Genomic DNA, 22,026 nt, shown 5'->3' on the forward strand with positions numbered 1-22,026 from the left:
ATAGTTCATTCAATGAGCACAGTAAACATGCAGGGACCAGTCACGGTCACGCCTTCTGCTCATCATATTGACCTACTTGTATCTCAAACCCTGCCCTCTTTTCTTCTTCCTCCAATCACAACCGTTGCTTAGGTCAATTGCATTAAGTCCCCACAGTGGTGCAAAGGGCCTTGAGCCCCTCCTCTCTGTGACTCCCCATTTCGATAGTCACGGTTGTGAAAAGAGTCGAAATGAGGTACAAAATAAGTAAGCAAGTCTCAAAGTGGATTCTGTACTTTTACAAAGGTATAAGTTCATACCCCCCCCCCCCCCCCCCCCATAGCTTCAAAAATATCTGAACAATACTGGCATTTAGCAGCAGAAGAAAAAAGATTAAAAAAAAGAAAAAAAGGTACTGAAGACAGAATGTTTCCAGAAAGTGGAGCTAGTATTGTCAGTAGAGCGGGCTGTTGTTCCCAAAACGATGCATCATCCCATCCACTCCACTCCTGACGAGAGTGATGTACAAAAAGCCTGTCGCAGCGACCAGCGACCAACGTCACTCTTCACCTCCCAATGAGTTCCCATCGTGGTCGTATTGTCACGGTGTGCGTTTCCCCCGTGGTTCGTCATCATCGTCATGGTTATTGTCATCATCGCCTATGGCGACGGTGGCTCTCAGGGCGACATGTGGGGGCGGAAGGTGCGCGGGCGGATCATCATGCTGACTTTGCGGAGGGAGTAGTAGTCGGAGTCCCTCCAGGAATACCAGACGATGCCGTCGGGACCCAGCGGGGCCTTCCCCTTCACAGAGTAGCGGCCTCCCTGCGGGACGACAACAAACAGAATCAAGTCAAGGGTTCCTTTATTAAACCCTTTGGGGGAATTCAAGAGAGCGGTGCTCCGTTCCTGGAGATACTGCAATACCAGGTGGACGCTTGAAGTGGACGGAGAAAGTAGGGACTCCATCTCCCTGTTCCAAAGATCCATTTAATATATGGTCCCCAGGTAGGGGATATATATATATATATATATATATATATATATATATATATATATATATCAGATATTAACCCTTTCACTGCCACACTACAGAAGGTTAACCTTTCACTACCACACTACAGAAGGTTAACCTTTCACTACCACACTACAGAAGGTTAACCTTTCACTACCACACTACATAAGGTTAACCCTTTCACTACCACACTACAGAATGTTAACTCTTTCACTACCACACTACAGAAGGTTAACCTTTCACTACCACACTACAGAAGGTTAACCTTTCACTACCACACTACAGAAGGTTAACCTTTCACTACCACACTACAGAAGGTTAACCTTTCACTACCACACTACAGAAGGTTAACCTTTCACTACCACACTACAGAAGGTTAACCGTTGTGGTTAGGGTTAGGGATAGAGTTAAGGTAAGTGTAACTGAGGGGTACAATTCCCTGACTGTATTACTAGATATGATACTTACTACCACTACCTTTGTACTTAATATTCGGCAACCCAGTACACGGCATAAATATATTATGATGAACACTGTCACGTAGATGAAACGGATCCAACACAAATGTACGAATTAGAAATAGGTCTTTATTTCTACACAGCGATGGTGTGTAGAGCAAGCACTTAATCAAATCAATCACATTTATGAATGGAATTAGTATGCACTTTTATGGCAAGAGTATTCGTCTGTATATCAATAGAGAATGTCCAATCTCTGAAGGCGCAGGTGGTACATATACGACCTGGAATAGTTTAAGGAATAACAGCAATGATACTTTAATGATTATATACTGGATACGCTAGGGGGGGTTAATCCGGTCGCTTGTAAGCCGACAGGAGTAGGAGGGGGGGGGGGGGGTAGAATCCGGCTGCCTCATCCGGCCAAGGGTATCCCAGGTGAACCCACTGTAGTGCCGTTCAATGCGCCGGCGATCCTTGGACCACAGATGAAAGCAGGTGGACTCTTTGTGGGCCGGCGTCATCCGGTCCACGGAGGAGAGACGTGAAGCGACCTCGTCTTGCAGAGCGTCTCCTCACCTTGCGTCCTCTCCAGGGGGGGGGGTTCCAACACACGGCAGTGTCGGGGGTCTTTATCCATGGAATAATCAAAGTATACAAAGCATAATCCGTGCCTGGGAAGGCGGGCTGTCGTCGGCAGAATAATCCGGTATACAGGTCCACTCGCTCGTCGGCTCTGGGGCTCCTCGGGTGCAGCTTCACGTGGGGTCAACCACCCTGGATAAGCAGCCAGTTCTCTGCCCGAAACGATGGGGTACTGACTACGGTAGTATTCTCACCGCACGAAGCACTATATATTAACAGACTATTATTAGCTTAATAGACTACGTCCAACTCGACGATATAGTGCCAAATATGACTATTCAAATATTAATATACACAATGTCTCAATACCGATGGTAGGCGAACTTGGCCTTACTCCCACACGTGGCGTCGCGGGGAGGCTTTACGTCTGTGACTCTATTGGAGGGTAAGAAACTGGACTGAAAAGGAAGTCCTACTTTAGTAGCGCAGTATATATACGCACTATGAACAAATAGTCCCATTAGTGGTGCGGTAGTCAGATTCCTACGCGGAACTAGGACTTGTTCGTACATGTGGAGCGGTACGTTTGAACTGGGTCTGAGGGGTATGGCAGCCTGGCACCAAGGTCTCGACCAATAGTAGAATGGAGACTATTATGGGATGTTCAGTAGGCTAGAATGGATATTCAATGCATATTGTACAAGGAATATACAAGGGATATCAGGGAATATTAGAGAATATACAAATACAATTAAATATATATATATAAATAAATATATATATTCGGTTTAATCTGGCCCTTCACAACAGCCACCCCCTGATTGGTCCCAGACCTAATCAGTTAAACAGAGACAGATTAATCGCGTTGTCTATTTACACATAAGGGTTTGCTGTAGGGGTCAGTCAACTTCACAAAGTCATAGGGTTATAGGGTCATGGTCATCATCGATTGTGTCTGGGAGTCGGGGCAGTTCTATGAGCCTCGCCACGGGACGGGTGTAAGTGCGACCCTGGACGAGCACTTCAGCTGCTCGGACCTTGCCGTCGGCACCGGTGATCACTTTGCTTACGCGGCCGGCCGGCCACATAGCTCTGGGCAGTGATTGATCAATAATCATGACGACTGTTCCTTCTGTCAAATTGTCTCTCTCCTTTACCCACTTCTGGCGGGTCTGTAGAGACGGTAGGTAGTGCAGTAGGAAACTGCTCCAAAACTTGTCGGCTAATACTTGGCTGTACCTCCACATTCGTCGGCCGTTCGCTTCTTCAGGCCGGTACATTGTCTGGGGTAATGCAGGATCTAGCCGCCCCATCAGGAGTGTGTTGGGGGTAACTGGGTCGATATCCGCCACATCACTGGAGACATATCCGAGGGGCTTCGAGTTAAGTACTCCCTCAATCTCCGTGAGGACTGTCATTAGGACTTCTTCCGCCACAGTCTGGGCCCCAAGTACTGCGTACAGGGCTGTCTTTATGGAGCGCACTTCTCGTTCCCAAGTGCCACCGAAGTGGGGTGCGTTTGGGGGGTTGAATTGGAAATCAACCTGTGCTGGAGCGAGGTGGGTCTTAAGTTCTGGGCCCATAGCTTGGAAGCTCTCTCTCAGCTCTCTTTCGCCGCCTTTGAAGTTTGTCCCATGATCGGACAATAGGGTAGACGGTCTTCCTTTCCGTGATGTGAATCTACGGAAGGCCATAAGGAATGAGTCTGTGCTCATGGTCGGGAGAAGCTCGATGTGTATCGCTCTGGTGGTCATGCATTTGAATACAATACCCCACCGCTTCTCGGTTCCTCTTCCTTTCTTTATGTGCAGCGGGCCAAAGCAGTCCATACCCGTTGAGTGGAATGGCTTGTCACCGATTCGGAGGCGACATGGAGGAAGGTCAGCCATCCTTGGTATGCTGGGCTGCGCGCGCCACTTGCGGCAGTCTAGACATGTTCGCTGGAAGCGTCGTACCGCCTCTCTTCCTTGTAGGATCCAGTAACGACGTCTGATTTACGCGAAGACTCTTTCTGCTCCTGCGTGATGTACATCCTCATCGTATTTCTTTATAATCAGCTCTGTGACCTTGTGTCGGCTGTTCAATACGATCGGGTATTTAATGTCATCCGGTAGATTGGGGGCTCTGCGTAGGCGACCACCCACTCTGATGAGGGTATGAGCGTCGCTCTCGGGGGCCAGATGAATTAATCTGCTGTCGGATGGGACGGGCTTTCCTCCCTGTAGACAGGCCAATTCATCGGGGAACGAGTCTCTCTGGGCTCGCTGCAGTAGAAGCAATTCTGCTTCCTCGTAGTTAGCTGCTGACATATCAGCGGGGGACTTGCACTCCGGGTGGTACCGCAGGAATGTTCTTTGTTGTGCACTCTCTATGGACGTGCAATCGTCTATGTTAGGGTCGGTGGAGGCTACGGTGCTCAATCCACAGAACACAGACTTCTTATTTTCCACCTCCTCTGGACTTGCTTCCCTCGGGATAGGCATGGGCCACTGTCCTTCCGGGAGTCTTAGGAATGCGGGGCCGTCACTGTAGACATTGCGACGGGTGAGGTCATCCAGGGGCATCCCCCGGGTGATGACGTCAGCTGGGTTCTGTTTTGTATCAACGTAGCGCCACTCTGTTTCTCCGGTTAACTCTTCGGTTAAGTCTTGAATCTCGGTGACTCTGACTCCCACGAAGACTTTGTACTTGCATGAGTCCGATTTGATCCAGGCGAGTACCGTCGTGGAATCTGACCACAGGATTGTTCTAGACACCGGTATGGTGAGCTCACGTTGGATGAGCGTGGCTAGGTGCGCTCCGGCTAGGGCTGCGCAGAGCTCTAGACGTGGGATAGATTGTTGCTTGCGTGGGGCTATTCTCGAGCGGGCGAGGACAAATGCTGTGTAGATCTCTCCCCCCTTCTCTTGGGCCCGCAAGTAGGCTACTGATCCGTATGCGACCTCTGAGGCGTCACTGAAGACGTGTAAGTCCATTTTACATGTCTCTGGCCTCACCGTGGGTGGGAAGTAGCTTCGGCGCATATTAACGCCTGGGAGTGAGTGGAGCTCCATCTCCCACTCTCTCCAGGTGGATGCAAGGTGTGCGGGAATGGGGTCGTCCCAGCCCTGGTCCTTGTCCCACAATGCTCGTACAATCATTTTTGCCCTGGTGGTGTACGGTAGAATACATCCTAGCGGGTCATATTGTCGGGCGAGTGTTGTGTACACACTCCGTCTGGTGGTCGGCGCCGCCGCCGGCCTTCCCTGCTCCGTAGTCAGGGGCTTGTGTCTGTAGTGAAGCGAATCTGTTTTGAATCGCCACACCAATCCCAGGGTCATCTCCTGGGCTTCTCCCGGGATTGTAGCCATCCAGGTCTCGCTGCTGGCTGCCTTGTCCTCGGAGGAGAGGCTGCGCAGTACTTGCGGATCGCTGCTGGCCCACTGCCTGAGATCAAAGCCGCCTTTGATCAATGAGGCGCGGAGTTTAATCAGGAGAGCCTCGGCTTCTTCCTGGGTTGAAAGGCTTTGTAGACAGTTGTCTACGTAGGAGCTGTTCTTTACGCTGTGTCGGACCTCTTCGTCCGCTGCTGGGTCCTCTGCTACATGTTTCTGTAGTGCAAATGTAGCACAGCAGGGGCTGCACGTCGTTCCGAAGGGGAGGACTTCCCATTGGTAGATGGCTGGGTGCTCATCTCCTGGCTTCTCTCTCCATAGGAACCGTAACAGGGGCTTGTCCGCCTCTACTAATCTCACCTGCAGGAACATTCCTTTAATGTCCCCGCTGATGGCCACCTTTTCCTGGCGGAAGCGGAGTAGAACGCCGAGTAGGGAGGGGCCGAGTGTGGGACCGGGCAGTAACTCTTTATTCAGATTTTGGGATCCGATCTGGTAGCTGCAGTTAAATACTATGCGGTCTTTACCGTTGTGATGGACCTTGTGGTGAGGCACGTACCACGATTCAGTGGTCTGGTCAGCCTCTTTAATGTCCATCTTTGTGACGTGTCCCGCTGTGATGAGCTTCTCAATCTCAGCGCGGTATACACTCTCTTGGGCGGGGTTCTTGGCTAAGCGCCGCTCCGTGTTCAGCAGGTACCGTTCTGTGGCGTCTGTCTTGGCGTGGAAAGTAGGCATTCCTTCTCGCCGCAGGAGTGGCGTGGCGTATCTCAACACGCCGTTGACCGGGACTCTCTTGGTCCCTGTCTCGAGGAGGTGAATGGCGTAAGTGTCATCTTTAGAGCGAATGTCTTTCTTTCCGTTCTTAAAGGGCATTTGTTCCAAGGTCCATAGCCGCTCTACGTGTTGCAGGAGTGCGGTTTCTCCCTCTTGGTCTCGGGAGTGGAGACATCTAGTGGCTGTACTTCGGTTGAGAGATTTGGCGAGCGGGCCTTGGAGAGTCCATCCCAAACGGGTCTCGACTGCTGCAGGACAGCCTCGGGGTCCGGTATGAACCCGGTCTATCGGGACAATGAGGTCTGCATGGTCGGAGCCTATCAACAGGGTCGGCATAGCATTGTCTATGAGCGGGATCGGTAACTTGCGCAGATGTGCATATTTCTCCATCAGCTTGGCGACGGGGTATGTGTACCGCGACAGTCCTATTTCTTGGCTGGTGAAAGCGTCTGTAATCTGGTACCGTCGCTCAGGCTGGCCGCTTGCTGCGATAGAGAATGAGACATTCTCGCCCTTTATCGTCTTCAAATCTCGTCTTATTGTCCGAATTGTCATTTGGGTTTCGCTTCCCCGCAGCCCTAGCCGGGCCGCAGCGGAGGCGAGCAGAAGGGTCTTCTCTGACCCGTCATCGAGGACGGCGTAAGTGTCCAGGACTTTATTCTGGTAGCTTAGTGTCACACGCACTACTTTTAGGAGTACTCGGGCTCCACTGCTGCTGGCGGGATCGATGTACATGACGCTCGCTTTGCTGCTGGATGGTGCGGGTGAAGGGCGCCGTCTGTTACTGTCGTGAAGTATGTCCAGATGGGCTCCATCGCACTTGGTGCACCTTTTCTTTAAGCGGCATTTGGCTGCCATGTGTGAGCGCGCACAGCGAAAACAGCGCTTGTTGGACTTTATCCATTGACTTGCTTCCTCCGCGTTCAGCTTGGGGAAGGAGTCACATTGCGCTAGCCAGTGTTCTTTCTCACAGTAGAGGCACACTATCTTCCACTTCTCCGTTCTGGAGGGGGTACTGTGGCTCCTGCTGCTCGGTACTGACTCCGATTGGTGCATCACAGTCACCGATCTTCTTCCATCATTTAGTCGTCTGGTTCCTTCTCTGGAGCCAGGGGTGCTCCGTCCGAATGTATCTAGCCGTAGGCTGCTGACTTCTCTCGCCAGGAAGTCTGCTAGATCGAGGAGGTTCGGTTCGGGGCCATTCGGGTCTCGGTGGTCCCTCTGTCGCCTAAAACGCTCCTGTCGAGCGGGCGGCAGCTTCTCCAAGATCCTTTCCACATTTGAGTTGGCGTAAAGTTCATGCCTCCCCTTCTCTCTCTGCGCTCCCAACATCCCTACCAGGGACTGCACTCTGATGGACAGGTCGTCCAGTGCTCGATTGTCTATTGCTGGGGGTAAGCGGTCGATGTGTCGGATCTCCTGGATCACGTAATCCCATATGCGCCCATACCTCTGGTCCAATGCTACCAGCGCTGCTGTGTATGGGGTAAGTAAGTAAGTAAGTAAGTAAGTATTTATAAAGCACCTTTCATACATGTCATGTAGCTCAAAGTGCTGTACACAATTATAGGCATATATAACGATAAAAGCAATAAAGTCATAGTGATCAGTTAAGATCAATGTTTAAAAAAAAAAAAATAATAATAATAATAGTAACGTAAAAATGAAAATAACGTAAAAACAGTCATTTGCTTACCAGTTTGGGAGAACAGGTCCGCACAAACATTTCCGCTCAGTGGCAACCGGAAGTGCACTAAACCAATGCACTTGTATGGGGTGGTGGAAGTCGCGTAGGCGAGCGCTATATTATGTGCGCGGGGTACCTTTAAGTGCTTCAGTAGGATGGCGTATTTGTGGCGTTCATCCAATACATCCACCAACATGGTCTCCAGACACATGCGGAGTTCCGTATACTGGGCCCGGTTCTCTTGGGTGAAGTCGGGTACCATAGGCGGGCCAATGTATGACGCTGACTGTGGATACATCGGCGAGCGTTGGGGGAGAGGCCTCCTAGGCGAGTCTCCTCCCGCTCCTTGGTATGGGCTGGTACCGGCAGTGTACCATGGCCCGCTTGTCCAGGTGCTGTTCCTCGGTGCGGGTCGTGCGTCGTGCTCACCCGTGTATAGAGTCGGGGGTCTGTAGCGCAGCTCCGCGGGAGTATAGCCTGGGCTGTACCGGACCTCCTGGTCCGGTAGAGTACTGTGCTGTCGTCGGGCGTGGTTCTCCTCCTCTTCCTCTTCGTCTTCAGTTAGGTCATCCAGTGCTTGTAGTCTCTGGTTTAGCCTCTCCACAGGATATGCTGCTCCTTCCCGGTTGCTAGGTCTCGCTTGGACCGGTGGGGGGAGGTGGTCTGTGGGGGGTATAGACCTCGTCTGTTGGTCAAGTTCAGGGTTGTTTACTCGGCTAGGGGATGCCGCCCTGGAGGTGTGTCTAGACGAGTTCCTGGAGCCTCTGGCGGAGGGAGAGGGTGTTGTCCGTCTGATCAGCTGTTCTATTAGTTGCGTTTGCTGTCTGTCGCGCTCTGCGTCCCGTAGAGCACCAGCAGCTGCTCGCTGGCTGTCTGCTCGGTCTCGGGCCACATTATCTTCTCTCTGAATGCGTCTTAGTTCTAGACGTATATGCTCTTCTTCGCTCCGCTGCTGGATCTGCAGTCGGTCGCGTTCAGCAGCGGCGTTCAGGCTGATGAGGAAGGCCTGCTGTAGGGTCCTCTCTGCCTCGCTGGGAGAAGGCGGTTGTATAGGGGAGCCTTCCCTCGGGGTACTCCTTGCGGAGCCTTGGAGCTCTATCTCCACGGTGCTCTCCCCGTCTTCTTCCGTGCCGAGTTCTCTCTCGGTAGCGTTGTATTCCTCCCGGGACTCATCGGGGACTACTTCTTCATTTACATTTACATTTAGTCATTTAGCTGACGCTTTTATCCAAAGCGACTTACAAGTTCTGTACGACAAGACAGCAAGAAGGGTACAACTCTATCAGCTGAGTAACAATGTTCATCAAGTGTTGCGTGTTACAGTGTAGGTTAGTTTATTAGGACAAGTGCATGACAGTAAGGTTAGTCAGGGTTAGATTTTTTTTTTTCTTTTTTTTTTTTTTTTTTTTTTTTAATCATTTCAGATAATGGTTGAAGAAGTGAGTCTTTAGTCGACGGCGAAAGATTGGACGGGATTCGGCTGTCCTAACTGGGATGGGTAGTTCATTCCACCATTGTGGGGCAAGGACTGAGAATAGGCGGCTTCTCTTTGATGACCCTCCGGGAGCTTGGATAGGAGTAGGTCTGAGGCGGCCAGAAGATGCAGAGCGTAGGGGTCTTGAGGGTGTGTAGTTAGAGACCATTGACCGGAGGTAGGCGGGAGCGGTTCCCTTTGCTGCACGGTATGCTAGGTCGAGGGCCTTGAAGCGGATACGTGCAGCAATGGGGAGCCAGTGCAGGTCCCTAAGAAGTGGGGTGACATGGGCCGACTTCGGTAGGTTTGATATCAGGCGGGCCGCTGCGTTTTGAATGAGTTGAAGAGGCTTGGTGGCAGTGGCCGGGAGGCCAGCTAGCAGTGCGTTGCAGTAGTCGAGGCGGGAGATGACTGTTGATTGGATGAGGAGTTGGGTGGCTTCTTTTGTCAGGAAGGGGCGTATCCTTCTGACGTTGCTCAGGAGGAATCTGCAGGTTCTGGTTGTCGCTGCGATGTGAGCAGAGAAGTTCAACTGGTCGTCGAGGACAACACCAAGGTTCTTGGCGGTCGGGGACGCGGTCACAGCTGCATTCTCGACTGTGATGGAGAGGTCGGTCAGGGGGGAGGATTTGGCCGGCAGGTGGAGCAATTCTGTTTTGCTTAGGTTCAGTTTGAGGTGGTTGGTCGTCATCCAGGCGGAGATGTCGGACAGACAGGCCGAGATCCGCTCAGAGACGTGGATATCTGAGGGAGGGAAGGAGAGGAAGAGTTGAGTATCATCGGCATAACAATGATATGAGAAGCCATGAGACGTGATAATGTTACCCAGTGATTTAGTGTAGAGGGAGAAGAGAAGGGGTCCTAGGACCGAGCCCTGGGGGACACCCGTCCGGAGGGGGCGGGTGGCCGACAGAGTCCCTCTCCATGACACTTGGTAGGAGCGGTCGTTGAGGTATGATGTCAGCCATGTCAGCGCAGATCCAGCCACTCCCATTCCTGCGAGGGCCGCGAGGAGGATCTGATGGTTGACTGTGTCGAAGGCTGCAGATAGATCTAGGAGAATCAGGACAGAGGAGAGGCCTTTCGCTTTTGCTAAGTGAAGTGCCTCTGTGACCGCAATGAGGGCCGTTTCTGTGGAGTGGCCAGTCCGGAAGCCAGACTGATTGGGGTCTAGGAGGTCATTCTGTAAGAGATAAGCAGTAAGTTGGTTGGATACAGCACGTTCAAGTGTTTTAGAAAGAAAGGAGAGAAGAGAGACAGGACGATAGTTGGCTATGACGGTGGGGTTCAGGGTTGGTTTTTTTATGAGGGGCGTGACTCTGGCTTGTTTTAGGGAGGTGGGGACCACCCCCGAGTTGAGTGAGGTACTGGCGGGGTGTGAAGTCATGTCTGGTTCCCACTGGTCCCCACCGTGAACTTGGTCAGTTACATTAGAGCCCGTAGGGGCCTCTATGGTCGGGGTAGTCTGGGCGTTGGGGTTAGACATACTTTTACTTTCTAGTTTTACCGCGTTTACTGTTAGTAGAAGACTAGGTTGTTGACTGACAGCGTAGGCCTCTAAGTACTGAGGGAGCCGTTGTTCGCGCTGCGGGCGTTGGTTAGGAGGATCGTTTCGTGGAGTGTTCATCATAGGCCATTTCAATATTAATAACACTATATTAATATTACACTAATTACCCTCCGGCTCGAAGGACCAATTGTAACTGAGGGGTACAATTCCCTGACTGTATTACTAGATATGATACTTACTACCACTACCTTTGTACTTAATATTCGGCCACCCAGTACACGGCATAAATATATTATGATGAACACTGTCACGTAGATGAAACGGATCCAACACAAATGTACGAATTAGAAATAGGTCTTTATTTCTACACAGCGATGGTGTGTAGAGCAAGCACTTAATCAAATCAATCACATTTATGAATGGAATTAGTATGCACTTTTATGGCAAGAGTATTCGTCGGTATATCAATAGAGAATGTCCAATCTCTGAAGGCGCAGGTGGTACATATACGACCTGGAATAGTTTAAGGAATAACAGCAATGATACTTTAATGATTATATACTGGATACGCTAGGGGGGGTTAATCCGGTCGCTTGTAAGCCGACAGGAGTAGGAGGGGGGGGGGGGGTAGAATCCGGCTGCCTCATCCGGCCAAGGGTATCCCAGGTGAACCCACTGTAGTGCCGTTCAATGCGCCGGCGATCCTTGGACCACAGATGAAAGCAGGTGGACTCTTTGTGGGCCGGCGTCATCCGGTCCACGGAGGAGAGACGTGAAGCGACCTCGTCTTGCAGAGCGTCTCCTCACCTTGCGTCCTCTCCAGGGGGGGGCGTTCCAACACACGGCAGTGTCGGGGGTCTTTATCCATGGAATAATCAAAGTATACAAAGCATAATCCGTGCCTGGGAAGGCGGGCTGTCGTCGGCAGAATAATCCGGTATACAGGTCCACTCGCTCGTTGGCTCTGGGGCTCCTCGGGTGCAGCTTCACGTGGGGTCAACCACCCTGGATAAGCAGCCAGTTCTCTGCCCGAAACGATGGGGTACTGACTACGGTAGTATTCTCACCGCACGAAGCACTATATATTAACAGACTATTATTAGCTTAATAGACTACGTCCAACTCGACGATATAGTGCCAAATATGACTATTCAAATATTAATATACACGATGTCTCAATACCGATGGTAGGCGAACTTGGCCTTACTCCCACACGTGGCGTCGCGGGGAGGCTTTACGTCTGTGACTCTATTGGAGGGTAAGAAACTGGACTGAAAAGGAAGTCCTACTTTAGTAGCGCAGTATATATACGCACTATGAACAAATAGTCCCATTAGTGGTGCGGTAGTCAGATTCCTACACGGAACTAGGACTTGTTCGTACATGTGGAGCGGTACGTTTGAACTGGGTCTGAGGGGTATGGCAGCCTGGCACCAAGGTCTCGACCAATAGTAGAATGGAGACTATTATGGGATGTTCAGTAGGCTAGAATGGATATTCAATGCATATTGTACAAGGAATATACAAGGGATATCAGGGAATATTAGAGAATATACAAATACAATTAAATATATATATATAAATAAATATATATATTCGGTTTAATCTGGCCCTTCACAACAGTAAGAGTTAGGGCTAATAACCCTATGCCCAGATTTAGCCATAAACTAGTTTTGTCTGTGGTCCCCTAGGACTATATAGCAATAGTTAATACTTTGCAGTTAAATACAACTGGATCAATAATAATAATAATAATAGATTGAATTTTAAGAGAGAAGCGCCTTTCTCAGACTCAAGGACACTGTACAAGGAAAGGATGGAAAAAAAATAAAAGTAAGTAATAAAATTGAAAAAATATATATAATAAAATACATAAAAGATCTGTGTATAGTAACAACAAGAAAAACAAATAAGATAAGAGATAAAAATAAATAAAAAAAGGAGGCAAGTTCTGTCCAATTGGATGAAGTGGTTAAAATTAACAAACAAACAAACAACAAAACAAAACAAAACAACGGAATCTGTGGCTTAAAAAGAGTCAGGGGTGGGCTACTTGGGAGCGGGGCCGTGTTGCGTGAAGGCAAGTTTGAACAGGTGGGTTTTTAGCTTGGTTTTGAAGAGGTTGATGGTGTCAGAGCCTCGGATGAGGGGGGAGAGGGAGTTCCACAGTCTGGGGGCTGCTGCAGCGAAAGCTCGGTCTCCCAGTGTGGAACGCCTGGTGCGGGGGATGGTGAGGAGGTCGGAGTTGGAGGATCGGAGGCCTCGTGCTGGAGTGTAGGGGTGGAGTAGGTTGGTCAGGTAGGAAGGGGCCAACCCGTGCAGGGATTTGTAGGTGAGGAGGAGGATCTTGTAGGGGATTCGATAGTTGATGGGGAGCCAGTGGAGTTTTTGCAGGGTGGGGGTGATGTGCTGCCAGGGTTTGGTGCGCGTGAGGACCCTCGCAGCAGAGTTTTGGACGTACTGTAAACGATCCAGAACCTTCTTGGAGGCACCAAGAAGGACTCCGTTACAGTAGTCGAGGCGGGAAGTGATGAAGGCGTGAATGAGTGTTTCCGCTGAGGTGTCGGAGAGTGAGGGGCGGAGGCGGGAGATGGTTCGGAGGTGGAAGAAGGCGGATCTGGTGACAGACTTGACGTGAGGGTGAAATGAGAGGGTGGAGTCCAGTATGACGCCCAGGTTCCTTACCTCTGTGGAGGGGCAGATGGAGTAGCCATCCACGGAGAGAACAAGGTGGTCGATCTTTTGGAGGAGGGCTGGGGAGGCTACAACTATGAGTTCGGTTTTCTTACTATTGAGTTGGAGGAAATTGGTGGTCATCCATATTTTTATGTCCTGGAGGCAGGCAGTGAGGGAGGGGGGAGGAAGGGGGGCCGAGGGTTTGGTGTGGAGGTAGAGCTGTGTGTCGTCTGCATAGAAGTGGAAGTGGAGGCCGTGTTTCCTTATGATGTCACCGAGTGGGAGGAGGTAAATCATAAAAAGGAGCGGACCTAGCACCGAACCCTGGGGAACACCCTGTTTGACAAGTGCTGGAGCTGACCTGGAGCCCCCGAGGGAAACATACTGCCACCTGTTGGTGAGGTAGGATGTGAACCAGGACAAGGGGGTACCAGTGATGCCAAGGACACTTTCCAGGCGGTCTAGGAGGATTGAGTGTGAGATGGTGTCGAAGGCAGCTGAGAGGTCCAGGAGGATGAGGATGTTGATGTTGCCAGCATCAGCAGCCATGAGGAGGTCGTTTGTCACCTTGATCAGGGCGGTCTCGGTGCTGTGTTTAGCCCTGAACCCAGACTGGAGTGGTTCAAACAGGTCATGGTAGGCCATGTGACTCTGTAGCTGGGCGGCTACTGCGCGCTCGAGGACCTTGCTGAGGAAGGGGAGGTTTGAGATGGGGCGGAAGTTGTTGAGGTTATCGGGGTCCAGACCGGGTCAAGTCCAAACGGTATTTGTGTGAGTGTGTCTGTGTGTGTGTGTGTGTGTGTGTGTGTGTGTGTGTGTGTGTGTGTGTGTGAGGGAGTGGGCAGGAAGGAGACACGATTAAACGCCATGCTTGCTTCTATAAAATGTGACGCAGAGGAATCTGGGCGGAGGAGCGAGTGACTAATGCTCTCCCTTTCATGTCTACTGCCGAGTGCTCTTAAGCAAGGCACCTCCAGCTGGCACACTGGAGCCTCCCAGTGGCCAACCGGCCCATAGAAGCCTGTGGTCCCGCTGGGCGACTCCCAGTGTGTGTCGCGAGGTGCTGCTGTAAGAGAGACAAAAATAGACTCCCCCTTCCACCTGATGGACACATATCACCTGTATTACTATTATTTATTATTTATATACATTTGTAAGGCCCGACAACACACGTTAATGTCCCCCATGGGCTGGACACGTCTTCTTTAAACAAGTCAGGAAGAAACATCACAATAAATCAAGAACAAAACAAAAACACCATAAAGTCCAAAAAAAATTTAATAAATAAAATAAATGCAACACTCCCAGACATACCCCACGCGAAGGTAAGGAAAAACTCACTAAAAACCTAGCAATAGGACAAAAATGCACCACAGGCAATGTGGAGGGGAGAAACCTTAGAAGGGCCATTCAAGGGGGGAGCTACTTTTTTATTTAAAGCAACACTGGCGGGTACGTCATACGACCGTCAGACACTTATGGACCTGAACCCCGGGCTCAAAGAGGAGTTTGGAGACACTTTTGACCTAGAATGGCCAGCAGAAATCAGACGGGAGAATGGCGGCAAAGAAAAGAACAAAGGCGACGGCAGGAGAAGACACAGAGGGAGACGAGGAGGTATCAGATTGAGACTAAAAAGAGCTGCTTACCGCCCAGCAATTCCATCCATCTTTCTGGCGAATGCCCGTTCGTTGGAGGGTAGGATGGATGATCTGAGAGCGAGGGTCCGGTTCCAACGGGAGATGAGAGACATCAACATTATATGTTTCACAGAGACATGGCTCACGTCGACGACCCCAGACAAAAGCGTCTCTCCCTCGGATGCCTTCACAGTCTTACGTGCAGATCGCAACGCTGGCTCAGGAAAGACCATCGGCGGCGGAGTCTGCCTCATCACGAACAATTCCTGGGTTAATCCCGAGGGGGTGCAGGTCCTCTCAAACTCGTGTTCGCCGGACTTGGAACATCTTTCTATCCTATGTCGTCCGTTTCACCTCCCGAGGGAGTTCACAGCAGTCGTCATGACTGCCGTGTATATTCCCCCACACGCGAATACGGGCAAAGCGCTGGGCGAATTACACGATCATCTCAACAGTCACCAGATCAAACACCCAGACGCAGCGATGGTAGTGGCCGGCGATTTCAACCAGGCCAACCTGAAGAAAGTGATGCCGTCCTTTTTTCAGCACATCACTTGCTCCACCAGAGGGAAGAACACACTCGACCACTGCTATTCCCCGTTCAAAGCGGGTTACAAGGCAGTAGCCGCTCCGCCATTAACGGGGTCCACAAGCTCGAGCGATCATGACTCCATCTTGCTATTTCCGGCATATCAACAGAGATCACGTGACGCCGTCGTGTCACGTGAGATAAAGAAGTGGACCGACGAATCAGAGGCCACGCTCAAGGACGTGCTTGCAGACACGGATTGGGATATGTTCATAGGAAGCGCCAGTGACGTCAGTGAACTAGCAGACATAGTGGTGTGCTACATAACAACAATAGCTGATGGTATTGTCCTCAGGAAAACGGTGTGGATTTTCCCAAACCAGAAACCGTGGGTGGATAGCACTATTAGAGCAGCTCTGAACTCTCGTACCACCGCCTACAACCTGGGTAGAGAGTCAGGAAACATGGAGGAGTATAAGGCTTCAGTCTATACTCTACGCAAAGCTGTCAAACTTGCTAAGAGGACATATGCTGACAAACTGGAGACACAAATGGCACAAAACGACACAAGAGGATTATGGCAGGGACTGAAGACAATAACTGACTATAAAGTCAGCGCCCCATCAATGGGGAGCGACGACGCCTCCCTCGCGGACAAGCTCAACACCTTCTACGCTCGGTTTGGTGTAGACAGTGGCGCTGCCGGCTCTCCGGCTAGTGACGTCACTGGCGCGCCGGCTGTTGTGGAGGGGGGGGGGGCAACCGCGAGGGGGGGGGGACGCTCTCTCGTTGTCGGAACACAGTGTGAGAAGAGCATTTATGCAGGTGAACACCAGGAAGGCTGCTGGCCCAGATGGCATAACAGGACGTATACTCAAGACCTGTGCCAACCAGCTGGCCCCTGTGTTCACCGCCATATTTAATCAATCACTGGCGGAGTCAGTGGTCCCTGCCTGCTTCAAGAGGTCTACCATCATCCCTGTGCCGAAGAAACCCTCCCCAGCATGTCCAAATGACTACAGACCGGTGGCACTCACCTCTGTGGTCATGAAATGTTTCGAGAGGCTGGTCAAGGACCACATTTGTGCCTCCCTCCCCAGTGATATGGACCCTATGCAATTTGCATACAGGACAAACAGGTCCACCGACGACGCGGTCTCCCAGGTACTGCACAGCACCCTCTCGCACCTTGACCGTCAGAAGGGGGGCTATGTGAGACTGTTGTTCATTGACTACAGCTCAGCGTTCAACACCATAGTCCCCACCAGACTGGTGGACAAGCTGATCGAGCTAGGTCTGAGCTCCGCCCTGAGCGCCTGGGTACTGGACTTTCTGAGCGAAAGACCCCAGGCGGTCAGGGTGGGGGGTCAGACCTCCAACACCATCACCCTGAGCATCGGGTCCCCCCAGGGCTGTGTTCTGAGCCCCCTGCTGTACTCACTCTACACACACGACTGTGTGGCCAAGTTCAGCTCCAACTCCATAGTGAAGTTCGCAGATGACACGGTGGTGGTGGGGCTGATCTCGGACAACGACGAGAAGGCCTACCGGGAGGAGGTTGAGGTACTGGAACGCTGGTGCCAGGACAACAGCCTGCTCCTGAACATTGGCAAAACCAAGGAACTGATCGTGGATTATAGGAGAGGACAGCAGGAGACACACACACCACTGATGATAAACGGGGCTACCGTGGACAGGGTGAGCAGCTTCAAGTACCTGGGGGTCCACATCTCAGAGGACCTGACATGGTCAACACACATAGGCACAGTAGTAAAGAAGGCGAAACAGCGTCTCTACCACCTGAGACAGTTAAGGAAGTTCAGAGTATCGGGGAAGATACTCCAGTCCTTCTACTCAGGAGCTGTAGAGAGCATCCTGACCGGAAACATCACTGCCTGGTATGGAAACAGCACGGCACAGGACAAGAAGGCCCTACAGAAAGTGGTGCGCTCAGCCGAGCGTACCACGGGTATTGCACTACCCCCCCTGCAGGTTCTATACAACAAGAGGTGCAAATCCAGAGCCTGCAGGATAATGAAAGACCCTCACCACCCCAATAACAGCCTGTTTCAGCTGCTGAGGTCAGGCAGACGCCTGCAAATCCCAGCTACTAGGACAGAGCGGCTTAGGCTCAGCTTCTTCCCCCAGGCCATCAGAGCCATGAACAATGTACATTGAGTGCTCAGAACATTGAACTGTCCACACACAAGCACACATGAACACACACACGACACGCACACTGTGCACGCTCACACACGAGCAGCCACTTAACACTTTAACATGAGCGGGCACACACTCATGTCGCACACACGCACACTTATGGCCAAAGGAAAGGACACTTTAAATTAGAATAACAGGAACAGTGTATTGCACTACCAAAGCTAACTAGCATGTCACACATGCGCTGTAAATAACTATGTACAAATACCGAGATGTCACTCCATGTTACCTGCTACCTGTTACTGCACAATGTTGTTTCTTCTTTTGATTCTATTATATGTACCACTGTATTGCACATCGTTGCGGGCAAGACCACCCGCATTTCATTGTATACCTGTATGCCGTGACAATTAAAACTCTTGACTTGACTTGACTTGATCTCCCTTCTTAGATGTCGGTGATAGTAGTGTTGCAATAAAACAGGCGGACAGTTGGTAGGCATGCACTCATATGTGTAGTGAAACACAAATAAGTGCATGCAATAGCAACTGAACATTTTGAAAGATAAAAAAAAAAAAACTCTGATCGTACCCGGTAGTAAACTCCGTTCAGGTTGGCGTAGAAGCACTGGTTGTACCACCAGCCGCCGTGGGCGATCTCGGCACAGATGTTGCCGCTGTCCGGGGTGCTGAAGGCCTGCTTGTCGTGGTACCAGCTGAGGGAGTCCTGGACCGTGCCGCTGAACCCGGAGACATGCAGCCGGTACTGGTGGTCCTCGTCCTCCACGCTGAGAGGAGACACACACACACACACACACACACACACACACACACACACACACACACACACACACACACACACACACACACACACACACACACACACACACACACACACACACACACACACACACTCAGGACCCCATGAAGACTAGAGGCTCTTTCATGTGTCTCTAATGGGATCCTTTAATAAACATAAACACTCTGTATACCTGCCTATACATATAGTGTGTGTATGTTACAGTACAGTGTGTGTGTGTGTGTGTGTGTGTGTGTGTGTGTGTGTGTGTGTGTGTGTGTGTGTGTGTGTGTGTGTGTGTGTGTGTGTGTGTGTGTGTGTACTGTATCCTACAGGATATCTTACAGGAACGAGGAAAATAAAGGTCACTGGAAAGAACCGAGGTGGTTCTTGTATAGTATAGTTTAGATATAGCAAGTATAGGGATTGCTATAAGGAGTAAAAACTGTATATTGTATAGTAGTGTACATAAGACCCAGTGCCTTAAATCCGTAGCTACCATTGTATTGTACTATCTCAGGACTTTAGCATGTCTATTTTATCATGCCTATTTTATGCCTTTTTTATTACCTGTTTATTATGTCTATTTTATTAACTTATTTAGTATTATTGCACAATCAAAGCGGGCATGGCCACCCGCATTTCACTGTATGCCCTGGTATGTATGTGACAAATAAACCTCTTGAATCTTGAATCTTGAATGAATCTTTGAGTGCTCCTGTCACTCACCTGAAGCTCTGGTAGAGGGGCGTGTTTGTGTTTGTAGCTCCACCCACCTGAAGCTCTGGTAGAGGGGCGTGTTTGTGTCTGTAGCTCCACCCACCTGAAGCTCTGGTAGAGGGGCGTGCTTGTTGCTTGTAGCTCCACCCACCTGAAGCTCTGGTAGAGGGGCGTGTTTGTAGCTCCACCCACCTGAAGCTCTGGTACAGGGCGTGCTTGTTTCTTGTAGCTCCACCCACCTGAAGCTCTGGTACAGGGCGTGTCTGTAGCTCCACCCACCTGAAGCTCTGGTACAGGGCGTGCTTGTTGCTCCACCCACCTGAAGCTCTGGTACAGGGCGTGCTTGTTGCTTGTAGCTCCACCCACCTGAAGCTCTGGTACAGGGCGTGCTTGTTGCTTGTAGCTCCACCCACCTGAAGCTCTGGTACAGGGCGTGCTTGTTGCTTGTAGCTCCACCCACCTGAAGCTCTGGTACAGGGCGTGCTTGTTGCTTGTAGCTCCACCCACCTGAAGCTCTGGTACAGGGCGTCCTTGTTGCTTGTAGCTCCACCCACCTGAAGCTCTGGTACAGGGCGTGTCTGTAGCTCCACCCACCTGAAGCTCTGGTACAGGGCGTGCTTGTTGCTTGTAGCTCCACCCACCTGAAGCTCTGGTACAGGGCGTGCTTGTGCTTGTAGCTCCACCCACCTGAAGCTCTGGTACAGGGCGTGCTTGTTGCTTGTAGCTCCACCCACCTGAAGCTCTGGTACAGGGCGTGCTTGTGCTTGTTGCTCCACCCACCTGAAGCTCTGGTACAGGGCGTGCTTGTGCTTGTTGCTCCACCCACCTGAAGCTCTGGTACAGGGTGTGTCTGTAGCTCCACCCACCTGAAGCTCTGGTACAGGGCGTGCTTGTTGCTTGTAGCTCCACCCACCTGAAGCTCTGGTACAGGGCGTGCCTGTTGCTTGTAGCTCCACCCACCTGAACCTCTGGTACGGGGCGTGTTTGTTGCTCCACCCACCTGAACCTCTGGTACAGGGCGTGCTTGTTGCTTGTAGCTCCACCCACCTGAAGCTCTGGTACAGGGCGTGCTTGTTGCTTGTAGCTCCACCCACCTGAAGCTCTGGTACAGGGCGTGTTTGTTGCTTGTAGCTCCACCCACCTGAAGCTCTGGTACAGGGCGTGCTTGTTGCTTGTAGCTCCACCCACCTGAAGCTCTGGTACAGGGCGTGTCTGTAGCTCCACCCACCTGAAGCTCTGGTACAGGGCGTGCTTGTTGCTTGTAGCTCCACCCACCTGAAGCTCTGGTACAGGGCGTGCTTGTTGCTTGTAGCTCCACCCACCTGAAGCTCTGGTAGAGGGGCGTGTTTGTGTTTGTAGCTCCACCCACCTGAAGCTCTGGTACAGGGCGTGCTTGTTGCTTGTAGCTCCACCCACCTGAAGCTCTGGTACAGGGCGTGCTTGTTGCTTGTAGCTCCACCCACCTGAAGCTCTGGTACAGGGCGTGCTTGTTGCTTGTTGCTCCACCCACCTGAAGCTCTGGTACAGGGCGTGCTTGTTGCTTGTAGCTCCACCCATCTGAAGCTCTGGTACAGGGCGTGCTTGTTGCTTGTAGCTCCACCCACCTGAAGCTCTGGTACAGGGCGTGCTTGTGCTTGTTGCTCCAGTCCTCCAGGTCGATGCGCAGGCTGTAGGCCGTCTGGCTGCTCAGGCCGTGGATGTGGTCGTTGCCCATCCAGAACTCCGACTGCAGGTCCCCGAAGCCGTCCCGGTAGTCCCTCCAGCTGCGGTCGAAGTTCACCGTGCCGTCCATCCGACGCTGGATCACCGTCCAGCCACCGCCTGACAGACGGAAGAGGGATAGGGCCGTGTATTGATCGCCGACTGATTGATCGATATCCATTCAATTAGGTTTGATGGTGCTGGTTGTCAAAATAATGTTATTTGGTCAACTGAGTTTCCATTGTAGTTAATCAGAAACGACTATATAAACTCTGAAATGTGTTGCCTATACTCAATTTATACCTACCTACTGGCCTACACTGATCATAGTGTAAATGGTAAATGGCTGCTTTTTTATATAGCGCTTTACAATTTGTTATTCACATTTGACCCATTCACTCACACATTCACTCACACATTCACACACCAACGGCGGAGGCAACCATGCAAGGTGCCAACCTGCTCATCGGGAGCAATTATGGGTTAAGTGTCTTGCTCAAGGACACATAAAAGCGCTATATAAAAAAGCAGCCATTTACCATTAACCACCATGAACCAAACTCACCATCCGTGTCCATGTCACAGTAGACCTCCACTGGCATGCCTCCTAATGACGGCACCACTGTATAGAGGCCCGACCTCCTCACTCCATTGTAGTAGATAGAAGCACAGTCTATGGGACAGTTCCTCACATGCTGCACCTCTAAAGGAAATAAGAGACAGAGACAAAATAAAGAGGAACAGAGTGAATAAAACAAAATTAAGATTTGGCACCATCGCCTGGTGAGTCATGGGAATTTGTGGTAAAGGGCTTGTGATTTGTGTATGTGCATGCATGTATTTGTTTGTATGTATGCATGTGTGTGCATAGACAGACAGATAGATTTATTGATTGATTGATTGATTGATTGATGTATTGATTGATTGATAGATGGTGTACCTG

General features: G+C 50.9%; 1 protein-coding gene across 1 annotated transcript in view; it reads right to left on the reverse strand.

The window, feature by feature from the left end:
• Positions 1-657: 657 nt before the first annotated feature.
• LOC311241677 (fibrinogen-like protein 1) overlaps positions 658-22,026 on the reverse strand; it is a gene marked incomplete at both ends in the record, with an annotated part of 51,597 nt that continues 30,228 nt past the window's right edge. Inside the window, 4 exons of the mRNA XM_084330554.1 lie at positions 658-804; positions 18,456-18,651; positions 20,987-21,203; positions 21,649-21,786. Coding sequence (XP_084186680.1) covers positions 658-804; positions 18,456-18,651; positions 20,987-21,203; positions 21,649-21,786 — 698 coding nt within the window. The remainder of the gene's footprint in view (positions 805-18,455; positions 18,652-20,986; positions 21,204-21,648; positions 21,787-22,026) is intronic.

Source organism: Notolepis coatsorum, assembly GCF_963971535.1.
Source record: "Notolepis coatsorum genome assembly, chromosome: 15".
NCBI lineage: Eukaryota > Metazoa > Chordata > Actinopteri > Aulopiformes > Paralepididae > Notolepis > Notolepis coatsorum.